Source organism: Schistosoma haematobium, chromosome 4, assembly GCF_000699445.3.
Source record: "Schistosoma haematobium chromosome 4, whole genome shotgun sequence".
Classification (NCBI taxonomy): Eukaryota; Metazoa; Platyhelminthes; class Trematoda; order Strigeidida; family Schistosomatidae; genus Schistosoma; species Schistosoma haematobium.
In genome coordinates this window covers 14,871,621-14,891,868 of record NC_067199.1, presented here as the reverse complement: position 1 = coordinate 14,891,868, position 20,248 = coordinate 14,871,621, and the positions used below count along the sequence as shown (strand labels likewise).

General features: G+C 32.5%; 1 protein-coding gene across 1 annotated transcript in view; it reads right to left on the bottom strand.

Annotated features, from left to right (window-relative positions):
* FAT4_1 (Protocadherin Fat 4) overlaps positions 1-20,248 on the bottom strand; it is an 82,741-nt gene that overhangs the window by 37,170 nt on the left and 25,323 nt on the right. Inside the window, exons 3-4 of the mRNA XM_051215767.1 lie at positions 3,240-4,526; positions 354-977 (exon numbers count right to left, since the gene is read on the bottom strand). Of these exons, the coding sequence (XP_051066303.1) occupies positions 354-977; positions 3,240-4,526 (1,911 nt within the window). The remainder of the gene's footprint in view (positions 1-353; positions 978-3,239; positions 4,527-20,248) is intronic.

Below are 20,248 nucleotides of genomic sequence, written 5' to 3'. Positions count from 1 at the left end.
TCCAATCCTGTTTTTCAAATCTATTAACGAAAGTGAAATAATTTGTTATATAAATCATTTTGTCCTCTTACGCCTATAAACTATGCATACATAAACTTCTAACTTAATATTAAACATTTTAACTTTGTTCTAATATTATTATTTCTTAAAAATTCATATGTAAATTTAAGTAAACATTCACAATATCTGGCGTCAATAATTGGATACCTTTAAATGTATGAAGGGGAACAATGTGCAAATGTGTAAATTTTGACAATTTTTTTTTCATTTTGTAATTTTAAATAAATGTGAGGTTCTGTCAATTAACTAGATATAAGTAATCATTGTGAATAATAATCTAAGTACAAACATACTTGCACTGTAGCCGTGCCTGAGAGTGGAGGATTTCCATGATCAACTGCTAATGCAGTTAATGTATATTTTTCTTTGACTTCTCTATCGAACATGTCCATTGTAGTTATGATACCTGTATGTGAGTCAATTTTGAATTTAGTTGAGTTAACTCCATCTTCAAGAAGAAAAAGTGTCATTTGAGAATTAATTCCAATATCTAAGTCAGTTGCTAAAAGTCCTTGTGATGATCCAGTCTGATGAACATTATTAAAATAACCTTTGTTAACTTTTTGGGATTGCTGTCTCACTTGAGTACCGTATGGAGCGTTTTCATCAACTTGTAAATATAGTATTTCATGTGAAAATTTTGGTCGATTATCATTTTGATCTAAGATACGAATGGTTATATTTCGTTCTGTGTAATGTCCAACCATGTCAGAGCAAACAATAGTAACCACTTGATGAGAAGTACTTTCACGATCTAAAATTCTAGCTGTAATTAAATGATACTCTGTTAATAAGTTCACTTCAGTGTTTCTATCAAATTCAGGTTGAGCTTGTGAAGTGAGTCGTATAAGTGAAAAATTTGAATCTTTCAAGTTGCATTCAACTTGATCCTGTCCACCAAAATCTGGATCGTATGCCTACCAAATAGTAAATGTAAAATATAGAAAACTTAATTTTAAACAAAGATTTAATATTAGGCAGCCAGAATGTGAATGTTAATGAGAAAATACATTCATGTATAAAGATTATGCTCTTGAACAGTAATATTAAATTTAAACATGAAATGTATAGAATTAGTCAAAATGAATGTTACACATGACAATGCTTCATTCACAATGTATTACATAATTGCTAATTAAATTAAGTAATTTTTAAACTGCAAAATTGTGCATGGAGGACAGTTGACAAACTCGTTCGAAGTAAAGATCAGTGTCAGGCAAGGTTGCTTACTCTCACTCTTTCTCTTTCGCCTGGTGACTGACTGGATCATGAAGACGTCAACATCTGAAGGGAAGCACGGGATACACTAGACAGATAGGATGCAGCTGGAAGATCTAGAATTCGCAGATAATCTGGTTCTTCTATCGCACACGTAACAACAAATGCAGGAGAAGACGACCAGTGTAACAGCAGCCTCAACAGCAGTAGGTCTCAATATACACAAAGGGAAAAGCAAGATTCTCCGATACAACACAGCATGCACCAATCCAGTCACACTTGACTGAGAAGATTTGGAAGATGTAAAAACCTTTACATATTTGGGCAGCATCATTGATGAACACGGTGGTGGGTCTGATGCAGATGTGAAGGCGTGGATCGGAAAAGCAAGAGCAGCACATTTACAATTGAAGAACATCTGGAACTCAAAACAATTGTCTGTCAAACAACATCAAAGTAACAAGTCTCAATAAAAATATCAAGGCAGTTCTATTGTACGAGGCAGGAACTTGGAGAACCACTAAAGCCATCATCCAGAAGATACAAGTGTTTATTAACAGCTGTCTACGCAAGACACTTCGGATCTGTCGACCAGACAATATCAGCAACAACCTACTATGAAAGAGTACAAACCAGATTCCAGTGGAGGAAGAAATCAGGAAGACCAAAGAACACATTACGCCGAAAAACTGAGAGAGATATGAGAAGAATGAACAACAGTTGGATAGAACTAGAAAGGAAGGCCGAGGACAGAATGGGTTGGAGGATGCTGGTCGGCGGCCTATGCTCCATTAGGAGTAACAGGCGTAAGTATATAATTTTTGAATCAAACAACTATTACTCTTTTTTTGGAAGACTTGTTCAAATGAAAGACTTGATAGAAAAATGACAAATTATTAAACTGATGTTATGGTATTGATATCACATAATTAAAGTTTAAAGCTTGAATTCATTTACGTGTTTGATCTTACTTGGTAAACACGACTTATATAGTGTTTCATTCAAACTAAATTGTCAATAGAATGAAATGAAAATTAATGTTATTAGAACTGTAAATGTGAACATATGTAACAGTTCATGAGGGAAGATGTTTAAAAAACTGTAGACCATTGAAGATCCATTAAAAACATCAGCAACAATTGGTAGTGAGCATATTAAGAGCTAGGCAGTCTTTGACTAGATTGAAATCTGAAGCCTACTAATAGGAGACTTGAGTTATTTGTAATTATTAAATCATATACACAACAACAGTATAACGGAATAAACAAATAAACTGGGGAGTATAGATAAAAACTAAATCAAAATTAATTATCATCAAGATAGCTTTCGTAAGTGGTGTATTTTTGTTCATATCTTATCGGCCAATGATCAAAGACTGAAGATCATATTTTTATGGATTTCTTTTAATTAACGATCTTTTACTTGACTATTATTATTCCTATACTGGATAGATCCGTGAATAATATGGAGAGATACAATAATCTGTTCTGATGTGGAGATTTTTCGGGTTATCTATAGGCTCACCTTTATTCAATTAATCAAGTATAAACTAGGAAATGTTCTCAATACATTTTCTGTCTAACAGTCCTGTTCTCCATATTTTACTCATTATTGTTTCAATTCGTTTTTTCCCATGTTTCTGATTATCTTAGTAGGTCAATGAAGCAGTTAACCTATCTCAGTCTTTTATTCTAGCATTATTATAACACTGGAAGAATGTGTCTGTGATTTATTCATAATACATTTATTTCACTACTATTTCAATCAATAATATGGAAATTGATTTTCAGTACTAATTTTTGATAGGAACGTCATCAAATATGTTTAACCTAGTTTAGTAGCTGTCTGATTAATATGGACAATTATTTGTCTTAATACAGGTATCACTATTTTCTCAGTGAGCCGAAGGAAAGTAAACCATAGTGCTTAAATTGACTACAGTTATATAGATATTTACTTACTTGTGCAGTGGCTACAATAGTACCAACAGGCTGATTTTCAAAAACCCAAAAGTAGCTAAACGAATTCGATGTTGTAACAGTATCTAGTGCATTCGAACTGATTAGTTCTGGATTTGGAAGCAGTGAAATTATGGGTGGCTCATCATTCTCATCTGTAACAAGTATAATAACAGTTGCTTCACTTGAGCGTGTATATGGTCTTGTTGCTTCGTCTTCAACAACGGCTCGAAAGCGAAATTGAACATTTGCATCTTTACTAATATTCTCATCAATATCTTTCAACTGATAAGCACCTCTTACATTAGGCAAAACTATTTTGTTGTTATTATGATTAATATGACTGTTAATTTGATCAAGTTTGTCTACATTTAATGGTTGCTTAACTATAATTTGACCATTTGGACGTATATCGAAATAATGTCTAGCAATTTTCTCGGCTGGTTGCCAGTAGTGATCTTTACTAAAACTAAAATGAAAGATGCCATTTATACCTGAATCTAAATCGGTAGCGTTTAATAAAAGAACTGTTGACCCTACTGGGGTTGTTTCAGCTATTGGCATGGATGTTGTAAATATTGGTTGAGTAAACTGTGGTGTATTATCATTAACATCTTCTATAAAAATATCTACATACAAAGTTGAAGTGAATCGTTTAAATGTTGATTCATTAGATAATGCTGATAAGGTAGACGATGATAACGATCCATCTGTTGCTTTTAATATTAATTTGTATTCTGACTGTTCTTCTCGATCTATCTGTTTAGTTACATATAAATGAAGTCCATCAATTGAATCCTCAATTAAACTAAACGGTATATGAGATTTATCAAACGAATTAACAGGACCAAGTTCATAAGTAATAAGTCCATTTATTCCTGCATCATTATCTATTGCTGGTGGTATATTACGACGTGATCCGACTGGATCACCATCCAGGAATGTTATACGAAATCTTTGTAAATGTCCTTGCCAATATGGAGCATTGTCATTAATATCTTGAATGTTAATACGTACATGAAATAGTCGAATTTGCTTTTTATTATTTGCCTCGATGTCTATCTTATTTATTATAGAATTTTTCTGATGAATAAACAAACCTATTTGTATAATTATGGAACAAGATATTTTTTCTGTTTGTAAGATACTTTGTCGATGAGTACCAGTATATATACTTGAAAGTTGTGCTGAATCAATATTTATGAGAGATGAATCTATATGATGTTGTTTAGGGCAAATTTGATCACGATCCAATCGCCTACTGAGAATTATTCTTCCATCCGGTTTTATCTGTATATAAAGCAAAATGAGTTAAAAGTAAGTTTAGAAAAAAAACGACAGCAGATATATAAAATTGTATTTAAAACGATTGATTTAGGTAAGGGTAAGGTACTCCATCCTCGAAAATGTAGTGTCAGATATTTATTAGTAACATCAATTTATTAAATACTGTAGCAAAGGCCCGTGCATGAATAAAAATGAGAAATGCGTTATTCCTAGGATAAGATTAGAATACGAAAATGTCATAGGGTTTAAAATATTAAACAGTAGTATCATAAACTAGATAAATATTGCTGATTCAATTTGATACTGGAATGCAGAAAGGTTAGTTAGGTTATTCAGAAGTCAACACACTAGAAAAATGGAGATGGTAATCGTTAAACAGTCTTCTAAATCTAATCACTTCCTTTTGTTAAGCAGGTCAATCAGTAAACTGAGGAAATTCAAGCAACTTTCAAATTTACTTTACTGTATTAAATAGAAAACAACTGTGAAGAAGCAGAGCAAATCAAAGAAATTAAAGTAATAAGTAAAGAGAACAAACAAACTAATATTTCATTTTCTTCTGCTTGTTTGAATTGTCCGATAGATGTTTAGGATTACAATTGATCAGTCTCTTATTGACATATGTGTATCCTGTGCGGGTCGACTTGATATTGCCTTGAGTCACAAGCATTATAAGCAAAGATTAATAGTGGCTAGCAATGGAATCCAGAATGCGCGTTTTGTCATATTTCGGGTCCGTCAGCTGGATGTACCTGCATCCCAGAGTCAATATTTACTCCCGAACGGATCGATTGCAGTCCTAAACATCAATGAAAAGATTCAAACAAAAATGGCCATCAGAACTAAGTAGCTCAGTGGATAACACGATGGCGTTTAAAGCGAAAGGTACTGAGTTCAAGTCTCAGAATGAACATCGACTTTGAGATGCAGGCAAATCCAGCTGACGAGCTCCAAATGGGACCGAACGCACATCCTGGATTCCATTGATAACCACCATCTATCTTTGCTTATAAAACTAATATTTTTATTTCTCAATATAAAAAGCGAAAGCATGATGTTAAATAAACCCTTTCAAATATGTTCTTATTGTAGTCATAAATCATACAGAATTGACAATTAGTAAAATATCTATATAAAAAGATTTTCTTTTCCTCACACATTTTACTAAGAATGAAATTTGATATCTGTTTATAACAGGAAAAGAGAAAAATAATCTAAAGAACTTGTAACTCACAAATGGTCAAAACTAAAAAAAGAACTTTTTATTTATCAAGTTTCTTTGATATAGGTCAACTTTTGTTCGACAATAAAGAATTAGGTTTACACTAATTTATGTTAAAAAGCTATAGTTACAAAAACCATTAACTAGTTTAATTATGTATGAAATCGAATAAAAAATAATATTGATTTACGTTGTTCATACCTTGTATATTAAAAACTTAAACTATTTAATTCTATTACAGTTATTTTGCTCATTACAAGTACAATGATTAAAATCGAAGTTATTCTAAAGTAGAAGGCTTAATTGTTCATCTCATAAAGAACATTTCTTTTTTACCGAAGCATGTCAGACTTGAATTCCTTCAAACGGGCAAAGTAGTAGCCATTTGTATGAAGAAACCGGAGCTATGCGTACAAAAGAAATATATTCAACCGCTTCTCCTCCTCTTCCCCTAGACAACCTCAAGGCCAATTGATCAATAGTAATATTTGCTATTGAATGATCTATTGTATTTACAACCTTTCGTAGTCAAATGTAATTGTCTCTGTTATCTATATTCACACGAGTTCGCATTATTATTATTATTATTATTATTATTATTATTATTATTATTATTATTATTAGTTAAACACAATCATTAATCTCCCCTATACATGGTTCATTCACTTCTCATTCATCCTTCCTTATTACGTCTTACCAATTTTTCGCACAGTGTAGACTTCCACCAAACATTTGATCGAATCGTAATTATACTATTGTTTCGCTCACCCTAACTGACCCATATTTATTCTGATCATGGATCTTAAATTTTCACTTAACATATATACAGATTCAAGTTAACAGTCTATATGAGTCATATCAACATTAACAATTTTATTGTCGTGTTTGACAAGCATAAATTCACATGCTACTACTCTAAACGATGCACTTTACCCTTAACCTAGCCATCTATCGCATTATTAGTTTGGATATATAACTGTAGTAACTGAAGAGAATTTTTCGAAAAGAATATTCTTCGTTCAAATATTAGACTTTATAATCTGTTGAAAAAAAAATTAATTTATTGAATCCAGATTACCTATCCTGAGATTTATTATCTTAATTCCAAATCATAATAAATTCATTTAAAAAATATTCACTGTAATTATTTTATTATAAGGGGTTTTGTGGATAATATGGTAATTTTAATGGTTGAAATCATGAGTCAATTGAGGCTAGAACACCATGGAAAACCTGGAAACACTGGATGGCCGTCTCGTACTAGTATGGGGCTCCTCAGCAGTGCACATCCACAAGCCCTCCTCGCAAGATTCCAACACAGGACCTATAGGTCTTGCGCTCGAGCGCTTAGCAATTAGACTACTGAGCCGGTATCAAACGCTGTTAATGTCTAACTTCAACTATTTTATTCATCATAATTAAATTTACCAATTACATATACGGTTAACATTTTAAAAAATAATTCTAGAAATTATTTTTCGTACAATATTTACCATTATAGTACTCTCAAAGTTCCAATAAGATATTAGGTTTAACCAATTTAATCAGGTATCATATTGATTAATCTAGAAACTAGGATATAGTCGAGATTAATCTTCTTATGTACAATCAATTGATTATATTGAAAATTAATTATTCCATTGGATTTATTATATTTTAGCCGGATGCTAATAACTATTATGTTTGTATTTTACATAAAATAAAAAAGTAATAATATTAAGGTTCCATTAACGGACTGATTTTGAAGTATTAGATTAAGTGTTTTATATGCTGACGTAATAAAATAAAATACAATCAGGAGTGGAATATCGGCCATAAATCATCTTATGTAAATATACAATCATTCTTGAAAAGTAAACATATTCAAGTAAAACAATACCAAGTGAATTATACTTCACCCCATTGCACAAGCAAGTGGCTATCCTGACTCAGTAGCTCAGTGGATAACGCGATAGCGTTTGAAGCGAACTGTACTGAGTTCGAGTCCCGGAATGAACATCAACTCTGAGATCCAAGTACATCCAGCTGAAGAGTCCCAAATAGGACAAAACGCACATCCTGGATTCCACTACTAGCCACTATCCATCTTTGCTTATAAAAACACTTAAGCGCGTGAAACCAATTAACAATTTTGTAATAATGATCATTGACCAAAATTTATAAGTCCGGCAATTTGAATTTTTAAATTAGTAGCATATAATATAATTTGAAGCCTAATGTTGTATCTAGCTAAACAACACCAGTATCCAAAATATCCTAATTATCAGTGATTTGACATGTGAAATTATTCTGTATTGAAATTATTATTTTAGTCTTCATAAATTATTAATTTACTTTCAATCAATTGTTAATATTAGAACTGTTATTTAACATATTTACCATTTTATTATTCTGATGAGTGAAATGATTAAAGTGATAAACGGTCGTTTGACGTAGATATATAAAATGTCTTAAACAACGAGTGACTATATAGGCAGTTTAAGAATTGGCAGTTAGTATCAACGTTATCTGGTAATTAGTACTTCTTAAAAAAGTTTTTTATCTTTGTTTAAACGGGAATGAAACTAAAATTTAAGGATACAATTTTCCAAGAGATACATTGCTTAGCTAGGTAATTATATAACTGAAAATTATTATGTGCTTACTAGTGAATGACTTCAAGATGAATTTACTGGAGTTCTAGCGAGAAGCCATGATCGATGGAGTTCAGCCTTTCTGTTTGCAGGCAGTTACTCACTGAAGACAATGGTGAACGATCGCGCAACATCGTGGATTGGTTGGGGTTAGACATTAATACAGTCGGATGCCGGCTCAGTGGCCTTGGGGGTTAAGCGTTTGAGTGCGCGACTGATGGTCTTAGGTTCGAATCTCTTTTGTGTGGGATCGTGGACGAGCACTACTGAGGAGTCCTATGGTAGGACAAAACGACCGTCCAGCGCTTCCACGTTTTCAATGGTGGTCTAACATTCATCCATTCATGATATCAATTTAAAGATTACATGACTGTTTAAGGATACTTTAAATATCGTATAAACTACTGTTTATGTACGAAAAGAAAGTTAACTGTTAAGGACATAATTTATGATGCTTATGGGGGTAGATGGAATTGATTACTCCTAAGTTATTTCGTCAGTTTACATGTATTTTAAATGCTATATATATGCAAATTCATGGTATAACGAAAATAATAATTGTTCACTTTCCAATAGATTACTTTTAATCATGCAAACATAGGCTATTTAACCTAAATTGTGCAATTCCAAAACGTCTTTTTATTCCGAAGATACATCAATACAATACAACGTCACTTTGAGAGCCATGAAGTCCTAGGGATCATTGGGAAATTGTTTTGTCCTAATTTAGGGATTTTCAGCACTGTTTATCTACAAATGTTTTAGTTATTAAGCCTATTGCCCTCAAGTATCACAGTAAGTGCGTAGTTTATAGACTATTGATTTAGATTTTAGTGGTTTACGTATCTCTGAATTACGTAAATCTATGTTATAAAATAATTATGTTTTAATGTCAATGGTGAAATATGTTGCTGTCCTAATAAGTTTGATTTACACTGGACACCTCTTTCTAAAACGTTGGCAATATAGTTAAATCGATGTGTTCATTTAAGTGCACAATGTTGACATCACTAAGATTTTCCAAAGTAAATGTAATTTGACCTACAAAAATTATGATGCCTATTGTGATCAAAACTAAATAACTAGCGGTTGAGATACATTTCTATTAAGATATTTTTGATTCACAAAAGAAAAAAAAGTTTTCAAACTTAATTTTGATACATTTGTTGTTCACTTAGCATTGGAACACAACAAATGCGTTTAGTCCTATTCGGAACTAATACGTTAGATATGACTGAAACCAACTACTGATGCTCATACTCAGATAAACTCTTCAATAACAACAAATGTTGATGAATTTTTTTTACTCTAAATTTGATTGTCTAATTAAAAATGTCTAGTATAACACCTAAAATTCAATTATATTCAATTATTTTATGGAATAAATTCCAAAATAAGTTTTTCTTATATGTTATTCTTGACAGTAATGATTGGACCTGGAAGTACTAGACGGCCGTTTCATCCTAGTATGGGACTCCTCAGCAGTACACATCCACAAGCCCGCCTCGCCAGATTCCAATCCAGGACCTATCAGTCTCTCGCCAGGCGTTTAGCCAACTAGACCACTGAGCCGGCATCCAACAGTGTTAATGTCTAACTTCAACCAATCCATAAAGTTGCACCACCGTACACCATTATCTTCAGTGAGTTGATATCTTACAACAGACCTGGCTGAACTCAACTGACTTATGATTTCAACCAGTGAAATTTCTAAAATCTCCACAAAACCCATTCTGACAGTAATGATTAAAATTAATTTCTGAGATTCTTATCACTATGGAAATTATATTCATGACTTCTATAAATTAAATATTCTACAATTATTACAACAAAATATTTCATTCTATATCTATCAGATAAGAGTTTATCAAAATAATGAGTTAATTTTAAAATATTAGTAAATTATGTTTATTGTTTGGTATACAATTTCAAACTGACAATCACTAAAAGTATCTAAATTGAATTTATCTTTTGACTATTATCTACATAACACCAAGAAAAAAACAACATATTTCATTATTAGAGTAATAGGACGAAATGAGCATCATAGAATCCATTACTAGCCACTATCCATCATTACTTATAATGCTTATGATTTAAGATAATGTCGAGGCAATCCGCATAGGATGTTTATATGCCAATAAGAGACAAATCAATTGCAGTCCTAAATAACAATAGGAAGATACAAGAAAACAATATCAAGTGAATTTAGATTAATCCGTTTTACAAATATGCAAATAATATAAATGAGATTAAATAAATTATTTGTATCATTTTTATGAAATATATAAGAAGAATGGATACTATAAGAAGGAATTTATATCGGATAGAGAAATAATAATTTAGAATACTATTATCAAATCAACTCATTACAATGTTTCAATAGAAATCTCAAGTCATCTTCAGTAAATGATCATGGTACTTACTTGAGATTAGAGATGGTTTAATTAAGTAAAACAAGAGAAGAAAAAGGAATGTAACCTCAGTTTTTTCATTATTCAAACCATTTCTTTTCTTTCAAGGAATCAACTTAAGTAGCTTGTTGTTTGATTTAATGCCGGAGGTAATTTCAAAAAACAAAAGGAATAGATTGATTCTTTTTATATTTCCTTTAAATTCTATTATATTTCTAATTATTACAATCCACTAGTTACAATCATTATTTAATTACTATTTAGGTGTGTGTGTGTTTTTGTGTTGTCTGTAGTCCTAATGTTATTCAAGTTTATTTGCTTGTTTTACTAAATTTTACAAAATCAAATAGACTATTTTGTTTAACTCAATCTAAATAGTCTAAATGTATTAAGGTTAATAAGTGAATTCATTGTATTCTCTATTGCTCACTTGAAATAATTCTAGTAAGTTCCCTTTATTAACTGATTAGGTATATGGTATTGAATCCTGAGTTTGATTTGCAGATTAAGAAACAAAAACAATAAATAATGAATTTCGTAATAAGTCACCATGTTTTAAACAAGAAATGACGATGAGACTATAATTTATGGACGAACCAATCAGGTATAAGATAACAGGTCTCGGATTTCCGTACGAAATTCACTCAACCATTTGGGTAAATAAAGTTTTGGCATTAAAGATGATGTCAGTTTGTGATGAAAACCCTAAATCTAATTCTTAACTCTAACTATACACTGTAAATCATAATTCAAATTCCTCCCACAGGTTTATAACCTTCATTTAGTCCTAGTTATTAGGTGGACGCTCTCAAGGTCACTTTAGCGTCGCTTAATGGTCGTCTATAAATTATAGTCTCATCGAAACGACTAACTATAATATAAAAACGTATATGTTAATAGTCTATATGTCGTTAAATAGAAATTATTAGCACTTCAACTCTTGATTGATCAGTTACTTAATTGCAAATCTATAAGAGAATCAAAAAAACTTGAAAGTTGTTAGTATTTCACTAATTTTCATCTACCCAAGTAACAAGAGCTCTCTGTGGTTGTCACTTAAAATTAATCATTTACTGACGAACTTGACATTACTCCCAAATGAATAAAAATCAATAACCATTTTAAGCAACAAAGATGAAATTCGTAGACTATTTTTTAGAAATCAATTATGCTAAGGACCCAAATCATGTCAGTACAGTCCAATAGTTCATTTATCTGTGGAATGTTAAATCTGGTTTTCAAAATAATTAACAAGCAATTTTTAAGCAGAATAACTTAGTTCGACTAAACTACATGCTAAGTTTCTTATTCTAATATTCTTGTCTTTGTTATCTATATTCACACATATTTATAATATTATTCTTATTGATTTAACAACACTTAATATCATGCACACATGATTAATTTACTTAACACACCTCACTTTATTATTTTTCATTACATTCACATAATGATAAATGATTTATTACTCATGTACACCTGTTACCTTTCATGGAGTCTAGATTCTCCAACCAAATATGTCCTGGGATATCCTTTCCAGTTTTTTCCATGGGCCATTCATTCTTTCAATGTTTCACTCTGATTCCTGACGCAATGTGTTTTTTGGCCTCCCTCTTTTCTGTTTCTCTTCAGGATTCCAAGTTACGGCTTGCCTCGTGATGCAGTTTGATGATCTGCGTAATGTATGTTCTATCCAGTTCCATCGTCTTTTCATAACTTACTCTTCGGCTGGAAGCTGGTTTATTCTCTCCCACAGAAGGCTGTTGATGATGGTATCCGGCCAATGAATGCTCAGTATCTTGTGTAGACAACTATTTATAAATACTTATACCTCCTTGATGATGGTTGTTGTAGTTTTCCAAGTTTCAGCTCCGTACATTAGAACTGCCTTGACGTTCGTATTGAAGATTCTCACTTTGATATTGGTTGACAAACAGTCGTTTTGAGTTCCATATGTTCTTCAATTGAAGGAATGCGGCCGTTGCTTTGCCAATCCTCACCTTTAAGTCTGCATCTGGTCCTCTTTGTTCATCGATGATGCTTTCCAGGTAAGTGAAGGATTCTACATCTTCACGTGTTTCGCTCATTAAGTGTGACTGGGTTAGTGTTCTCCGTGTTGTATTTGAGGACCTTGGTTTTCCCCTTGTGTATGTTGAGGCCGACTGATGAAGAGACTGCTGCTACACTGGCTGTCTTTATCTGCATTTGTTCGTGTGTATTGAATAGGAGGGCTAGGTCATCTGCGAAGTCCAAATCATCTACTTAGTTTTGAGCTGTCCGTTGTATGCTGTGTTTTCCCTCATATGTCGAGGTCTTCATAATCCAGTCGACCACCAGAAGAACGAGGAAGGGAGAGAGTGGCAGCCTTGTCTGAATCCGGTCCTTACTTAGAATGCGTACGTCAGCTGTCCTCCATGCACGACTTTGCAATTTAGTCCGTCGTATAAGTTCCGGATAATGTTGGCAATGTTCTCAGGAACTCCATAGTGTCGAAGGACTTTCCATAATGTTCTCACATCTAAACTGTCAAACGCCTTTTCATAATCAATGAAGTTGATGTATAGTGACGAGTTCCACTCAACTGATTGTTCAACAATGATCTGTGTGTGCTGCTTCGATTTCCGGTGGATTCATTGGAGCCGGCCTATTCAGGAGTTCCTCGAAGTACTCTACCCATCTGTTCCGCTGTTCTTGAATTTCAGTGATTGGCCTGCCTTCTTTGTCCTTGACCGGTCTCTCTGGTTTACTATATTTCCCTGCTAGTTTTTCCGTTGTATCGTAAAGCTGGTTCATATTTCCTTCTCTTGCAGCTTTTTCTGACGTCAATGCTACTTCTTTCACGTATTTCTACTTGTCGGCTCTAATGCTCTTCTTCACTTGCTTGTTTGCTTCTATGTGTTCAGCTTGTGCTTGGATTTTCTCTGCTCGTGTTCGGCTTTTGTTAATTGCTGTCTTCTTGTTCTTCCTTTCTTTGGTCTTGTCCAGTGTTTCTACAAAGATCCATTGTTTATGATGCTGCTTCTTGAGGCCCAGAACCTCTTGACACTTTGAAGTTAATGCTTCTTCGATACCTTTCCAGTTGTCCTCCATAGTAGTTTCTTCTTCCTCCAGTAGATCTTGTAAGGCTTGGAACCTGTTGTTGAGAGCTATCTTGAATTCGGTGAATTTGTTAGTATCTCAAAGGGAGGCTGTATTGAACCTTTTTACCGCTGTTTCCCAGCTGTCTAGTGTTTCTTTAGCCTCAGTTTTATCTTGGCCACAACCAGGCGGCGATCTGAAGCTATGTCAGCTTCTCTCTTGGTTCTCACGACTTCCATTGTCCTTCAGAATTTTTTATTGATGCAAATATGATCGATCTGGTTCTCTTTGGTGTGATCCGGTGTGCATTTGCGAAGAATATAGTGCCACCTATAACCTTTTTTGAAAGCACATAAATTTGCTAATTTCTCGATATTCTCATTCCTTCCTCCTGGTGCAGGTCGTCCTATGATATCTTCATGACCAATGTTATCCATGCTGACCTTAGCTTTTAGGTCTCCCATTTGTGTGGCCAAGTCCCTTCCTGGACAGTTCTCGACGACTGACTGCGTACTCCATGATGTGCTTTTCGTGCTTTTTGGATAGCACCAATGGGACTCTTTGTGTGTGCAAAGCATTTTTTCATGACTAGCAAATAACGGCACTTTTCCCGAATCTAATCTTTCCGATCTAGCTTCCGTTTAGTGAGTATCATTCTTTTCGAGCACCGCCATGCTTTGTATTGTCATTTCCGCAACTATTTGACTGGCTTCCCGGTCTTCCACACTATCCGAACTTTCAATGTGCCTATGTTAATAGTTGTTGTGATTGCCAGAAAGAACATCGGCCTCGTGGCTTTCGTAGAATGTTGGCTTTCAATATGAAAGAGGTCATAATTCTTATAAACGAAGATCCTTCAACTCTCAGGACAGAGTTTATATGGTTTGAATGATTTTCCTGGATATCGTTTTTATTTAGTCGTGTTGTTTTTACGGGACGGGAATACTAACCCTATGCCCAATTCTCCTCTTTTAACGAGGCATGGAACTAGTAGTAACCCTAGAAGGGTTACAGTCAGCGTTTTGATCGAAATTGCGATTGAAATATTATTCCTCTCATCCTATCTGACCCATATTTATTATTGGCATTAATCATGCAATTTCATTTAATGTATAAACTTGTTCAAATGAACAATTTAAATCACTCTTCTCAATATTAAGAATTAAATAACAAACAATCCTAAATTCAAATCATTTAATTTTAAACAATCTCCTACATCTTAAACCTAGTCTCTTCTTATATAATTAATTTGGATATAGAATTGTAGAAACTAAAGAAGAATATTCTTCATTCATACATTTGAATTTCAAAATATTCAAGCTTTTATTCACATTTCTTTAGCTTTCCAAAAAACAACAAACGTTAAGCTACTTGGTACTGTATTGTTTTAATTACAACTATTTGATTCCTTTTTTTCTGTTATTTTTGTTGTTGAATGAATGAATGAATTGATGTAATCTTACATGAATATGTAAAAAGATTTGAGTTGGAACATTTTAAAATTCCTTTTAAATTTCATTGGAAAAAAACAAACAAACAGAAAACAGTTGTTTCAAATGGTTGAAATCAATGTAAACGTGTTGTACATACATAATATTAAAACAAACCAATATTATAATAATAAATCTATTGTCTATGACATCAATTTCAAAACATTGAAAAGGAAAAAAAGAAAAGTTTAACAAAAGAACAAAATGAAAAGTTTTGAACAATTTTTGTTTGAAAAAGAAAAAGAAAAAAAAACCATTAAGTGAGATATCAAGTTAAACATGAACTTAACGTGATTATTATATATTCAATCCAGTATATTCCCTTTAGTCAACTTATTTTTACTTAACAAAATTATCAGAATTATGTAATTTTAAAAAAAAACAACCCAGTTTGTTCTCACCTTACACCTACCATGTCAATATTAACTTCAATTCATATTTTCTTTATTACCATTAGTCTATTTTCATGAATTCTAATCACTATTTCAATGTTCTGGAACTTTCCCTCTCAAACTTTATTTATTCGAAAGAAAATTTGATGACCTCAATAACTCTATCAGAATGTTCGCTACATCATGATACATTTATTCATCCTTAATTACCCTCTTATGTATAAGTATGTCAATATCTGTAATAATGTTAAATTTTATTTATTTTAGGTTGTAAGTAGCTGACGAGAACCTAACGAAATAAAATGAATAACATATTATTCTGCACCAATCTTTGTTCTTGCTCCCTTTATTAACTTATTGTTCAGAGTGATTAGGCTTCAAATTGTGTTCACATTGTTATTATTACTCTTATTATTATCCTTGTCTCCTCTTGCCTCCATTTCTAGTCTAGTTGACTTTTTATTTTATATGCATATAAATGTTCTTAACAAGTATACTGTGTGGTCAGATTGTTCGAAATATATTGCGCTAATATATCATCATATAGTTCGGATAATCTTCATCTTCTTATTACATTATCGAAATTTATCAAAGGGACTAATTGCTTTAACAAAATTAGTTTATTGATTGGAAAAATACGATGATTTACAAGCAAATAAATGAGTAGGTTAAGCGCCTGGCGTGAGACTGCTAGGTACTGGGTTCGAATCCCGCGAGGCAGGGTCTTGGATGCACACTGCTGAGGAGTCCCATACTAGGACGAAACGGACATCCAGTGCTTCCAGGTTTTCCATGGTGGTCTACCTTCAATTGACTCATGATCTCAACTGTTGAAATTACTACAATCTCCACAAAACCCATTCTGAAATAAATGAGTCTTTATCAGATTTAACAAGAAAATATCTTATTCTGTATTATAAGTGATTTATTTAATCTTCATATGATTACGTCAGTTTTATTTATTTATTTATTTATTTATTTAACACATAGATGTCGGTACAATGAGGCACCAAATACATATGCGCCACATAAATTATTCGATTTGTGTGAGGGCTGGGATACTGTCCGGGTGCCCAAACCGAAGCAGGTGGTTTTCTTAGGGAGCCACACCCCGAGCCTTCGACCTGAGGGTCTGATCCACAAGGCAGTGGAGCATCGTAACGAGATGCAGTCCCATGGTAGCCGGTGACCAACAATTGGTTCATACTCCATTTGATCCCGCAGGATACTGGAGCCCATGTGCACCATTGGTTTGGAATCCGGTTAGAGCGCCGGACATTCGCTTTCGCTTTTCGTCCTCTCATTTTCGTAAACAACACTCGTGGTGCGAGAAGGCAGTGAGTAGGACTTCCCTGGCAGAGGCTATATACGCGTGGCCATGTGAGAGCATTTCGAGAGGGAGAACGGACTCTCCCCACTCTCGGCCATACCAGGGCATTTGGGGGCAATTACGTCAGAATATTGTGCAACTAACTAAACTAAACTAAATACTTTTATCACTTCTTAAACATAATTAATTCTAGAAAAGTTTTAATGATTTTTGATTGATCACCGATTTTCAACATTTTTTTTCCAGATTTATTGACTATGCTTTCAGATATGAAGACTGTTAACTTCATAATAAAATAAAATAGCTTACTAATATGATACATTTTTCTTATCATATCTTTTTTTTAAAGATTTGACTATATTGTCATAGAGCTATTTTATAGAAAAAAACAAGTGACTTGTAATAACCAGCTATCAGTGAATGATTTTTCATTAATAGTTAGATTATAAAAAGGAATTATTAATTGTTTTGTCTCAAGTTTTCAAATCAATCAGTAATCTTCATGAATAAGATAAAAAGAACCGATCGTTTATTAGGGAATTTTAAAATTTTATAATAAACCATTAAATGAAATACTTAATACATAAAATTGTGCAAGATTATAAGGTGTAATTTGTTAGAAATAATTGAGATTGCTTTTTTTTGTTGTTGGCGGAAACATACATTCAAATGAATTTAATTACTGAATTGTGATTTTTAGAATGTTTTTTTTTATTACATTTTTACATTACTTAAATGGTACTAAGATTTAAAAACATAAAGTTCAGCGAAGGAATCTCTCTTTTCAACAAATTTATTATCAAGCTGTACAATCGTATATGTATATATATATATATATGAAAATTCCCTTCGTTGAACTTTGTTTTTTTTTATAATTTTTTATGTTTAAATGGATACTAAGATTTGTTAATAAATAGATTTTAACACCCAGTCAATACAACATCAAATTCGTGATATAAACTTTAATATTCTCATTATGTTTTATTATCAACATTCATTTTCTTCTTTAAATCTTAGTAACATTTTCAAAACTGCAGTGAACAAACTTGAAACGTTTGTTTTACATTAATCAATACTGAATCAGAAGGAGTTTTGTGGAGATTTAGGTAATTTCAATAGTTGAAATCAGGAGTCGATTGAAGCTAGACCACCATGGAAAACCTGAGAGCACTGGATGTCCGTTTCGTCCTAGTATGGGACTGCTCAGTAGTTCGCACCCACGATCCCGCCCCCCGCGAGATTCAAACCCAGAACCTATCAGTCTCGCGCGTGAGCACTCAACCATTAGATCACTGGGAATGTAATAGACTTCAATTGTATGTTTCTATCTTATTATCTGTTCTTATTTTAAATAAAATTGGAAAAAACAATCATCCTTATGATGCTTTAAAACATAGTTTATTTATTATTATCATCAGTAATTATTATGTTTACCATTATTCTCTTCATATTTGTTTATCTTTAGATAAGACTAAGTAGAAAAAAATAGTTTAGTTTATTAAAAAAACAACTTATCGAACTATAAATCGTCATTAATCCACTATACAAAATGATAATTGAACGTCTTTATTATCTTTGCTATAAACCTATAATTACTGATAAGTAATTAGAAAATTCTTCGACTTTCCTCTTAATTTGATTAAACTATTATGATAAAAAAAGAAATGATGAATGGTTTGTTTTATTTTTTCTTTAATCCTTTAAAACTTAAAGTTTATTACAAATTATAGTAGATTATTATCAGAATTGAGGTTTGTGGATAGAATTCATGAGTCGATTTAAGCTAGGTTACTATTAAAAGCCTGGAAGCATTGGACAACCGTTTCGACCTAGTATAAGACTCCTCAGCAGTACTCATCGACGATCCTACACAAAAGGGATTCGAACCTAGGACTCTCAGCTTCGCACTCAAACGCTTACCCCCCAAGTCCACTGAGCCGCCATCCAACGGTGTTAATGTTTAACTCCAACCAATCCATGATATTGCGCGATCGTTCACCATTGTCTTCAGTGAGTAAGTGCCTCCAAACAGAAAGGTTGAACTCCACTGATCACGGCTTCTTACTGTAACTTTACGAAATTCATCTTGAAGTCAGTCATCAGTGAGCACACGGTGAATATAACCAGAATGTGGGCTTGTGAAGATTGTAGTAATTTTAATAGTTGAATGAATGAGTTCAGCGCTTCTAGGTTTTATATGGTGGCCTAGCTCAAATAGAGTCATGAATTCGACTATTAAAGTAACTTAGTTGTATTTAATGTTTAGTAAAGTAAAAAGTCTTAAAAAGTATGAAGTTAATACATTTAGTTAATAAATATAATTTAGTGTTTATTGAAAATCAACTCAATTTATGAAATACTTGAAGATATTTACACATATTACTTATTCAGTGACCTTGAATATTATTTTATGGTTAAATGAATAAAGGTGTTTATCTTATTGGAACCTTTCTTATGTATTTTCAAAGCACTAATATTCTGTCACTAGAACCGAGTAAATCTCTTACAGAAGTACTGCATTGCATAAACGTATTATTGAGTATTTGAAACGAAATCAGTGGTACATATTATTGATTATTTAATTTTTCAGTTATCATAACCATCACCTCATATTTGCTTTAGAAATAATGAACTTATTCGAAAATTCATAAATACTTGACAACCAGTATCACCATATATAAGTCAATACAGAAAACCTCATTTATGTTCTCATACATCTATTAAACTAAACTAACATATACAAATAACCGTTTTGAATAAAGCAACACTGTAAGAGAAGATTCTACATAAATCCAACAGTTGCTTTCACCCAAATCATTCCATTAACAATATTTAATGTCCAGGAATTGAGATTAAAAAAAATTAAAATGTGCTTTGTTAGACGAATTTTAAAAAAACAAAAGTAAAAACAAAGACTTTTAACCATACTTTAAGAAATATTAAGTTAAGATCTGTCCTAACAAAGAATGTATCTATTAAAAAGGAAGAATATATTTGTGAAATCTCAAAGAATGAATTCTGAAGTAAATTCAACGTTCTAGCTGACGATCTGATCTAAGTTTTTTTCAAGGAAATATAATGAATGTATCTTCCACAATTAGAATGTTTGACAGAATAAGGCAGTGTATTAACTTTACTACAAATTCATAGAACTATCAAATCCTAT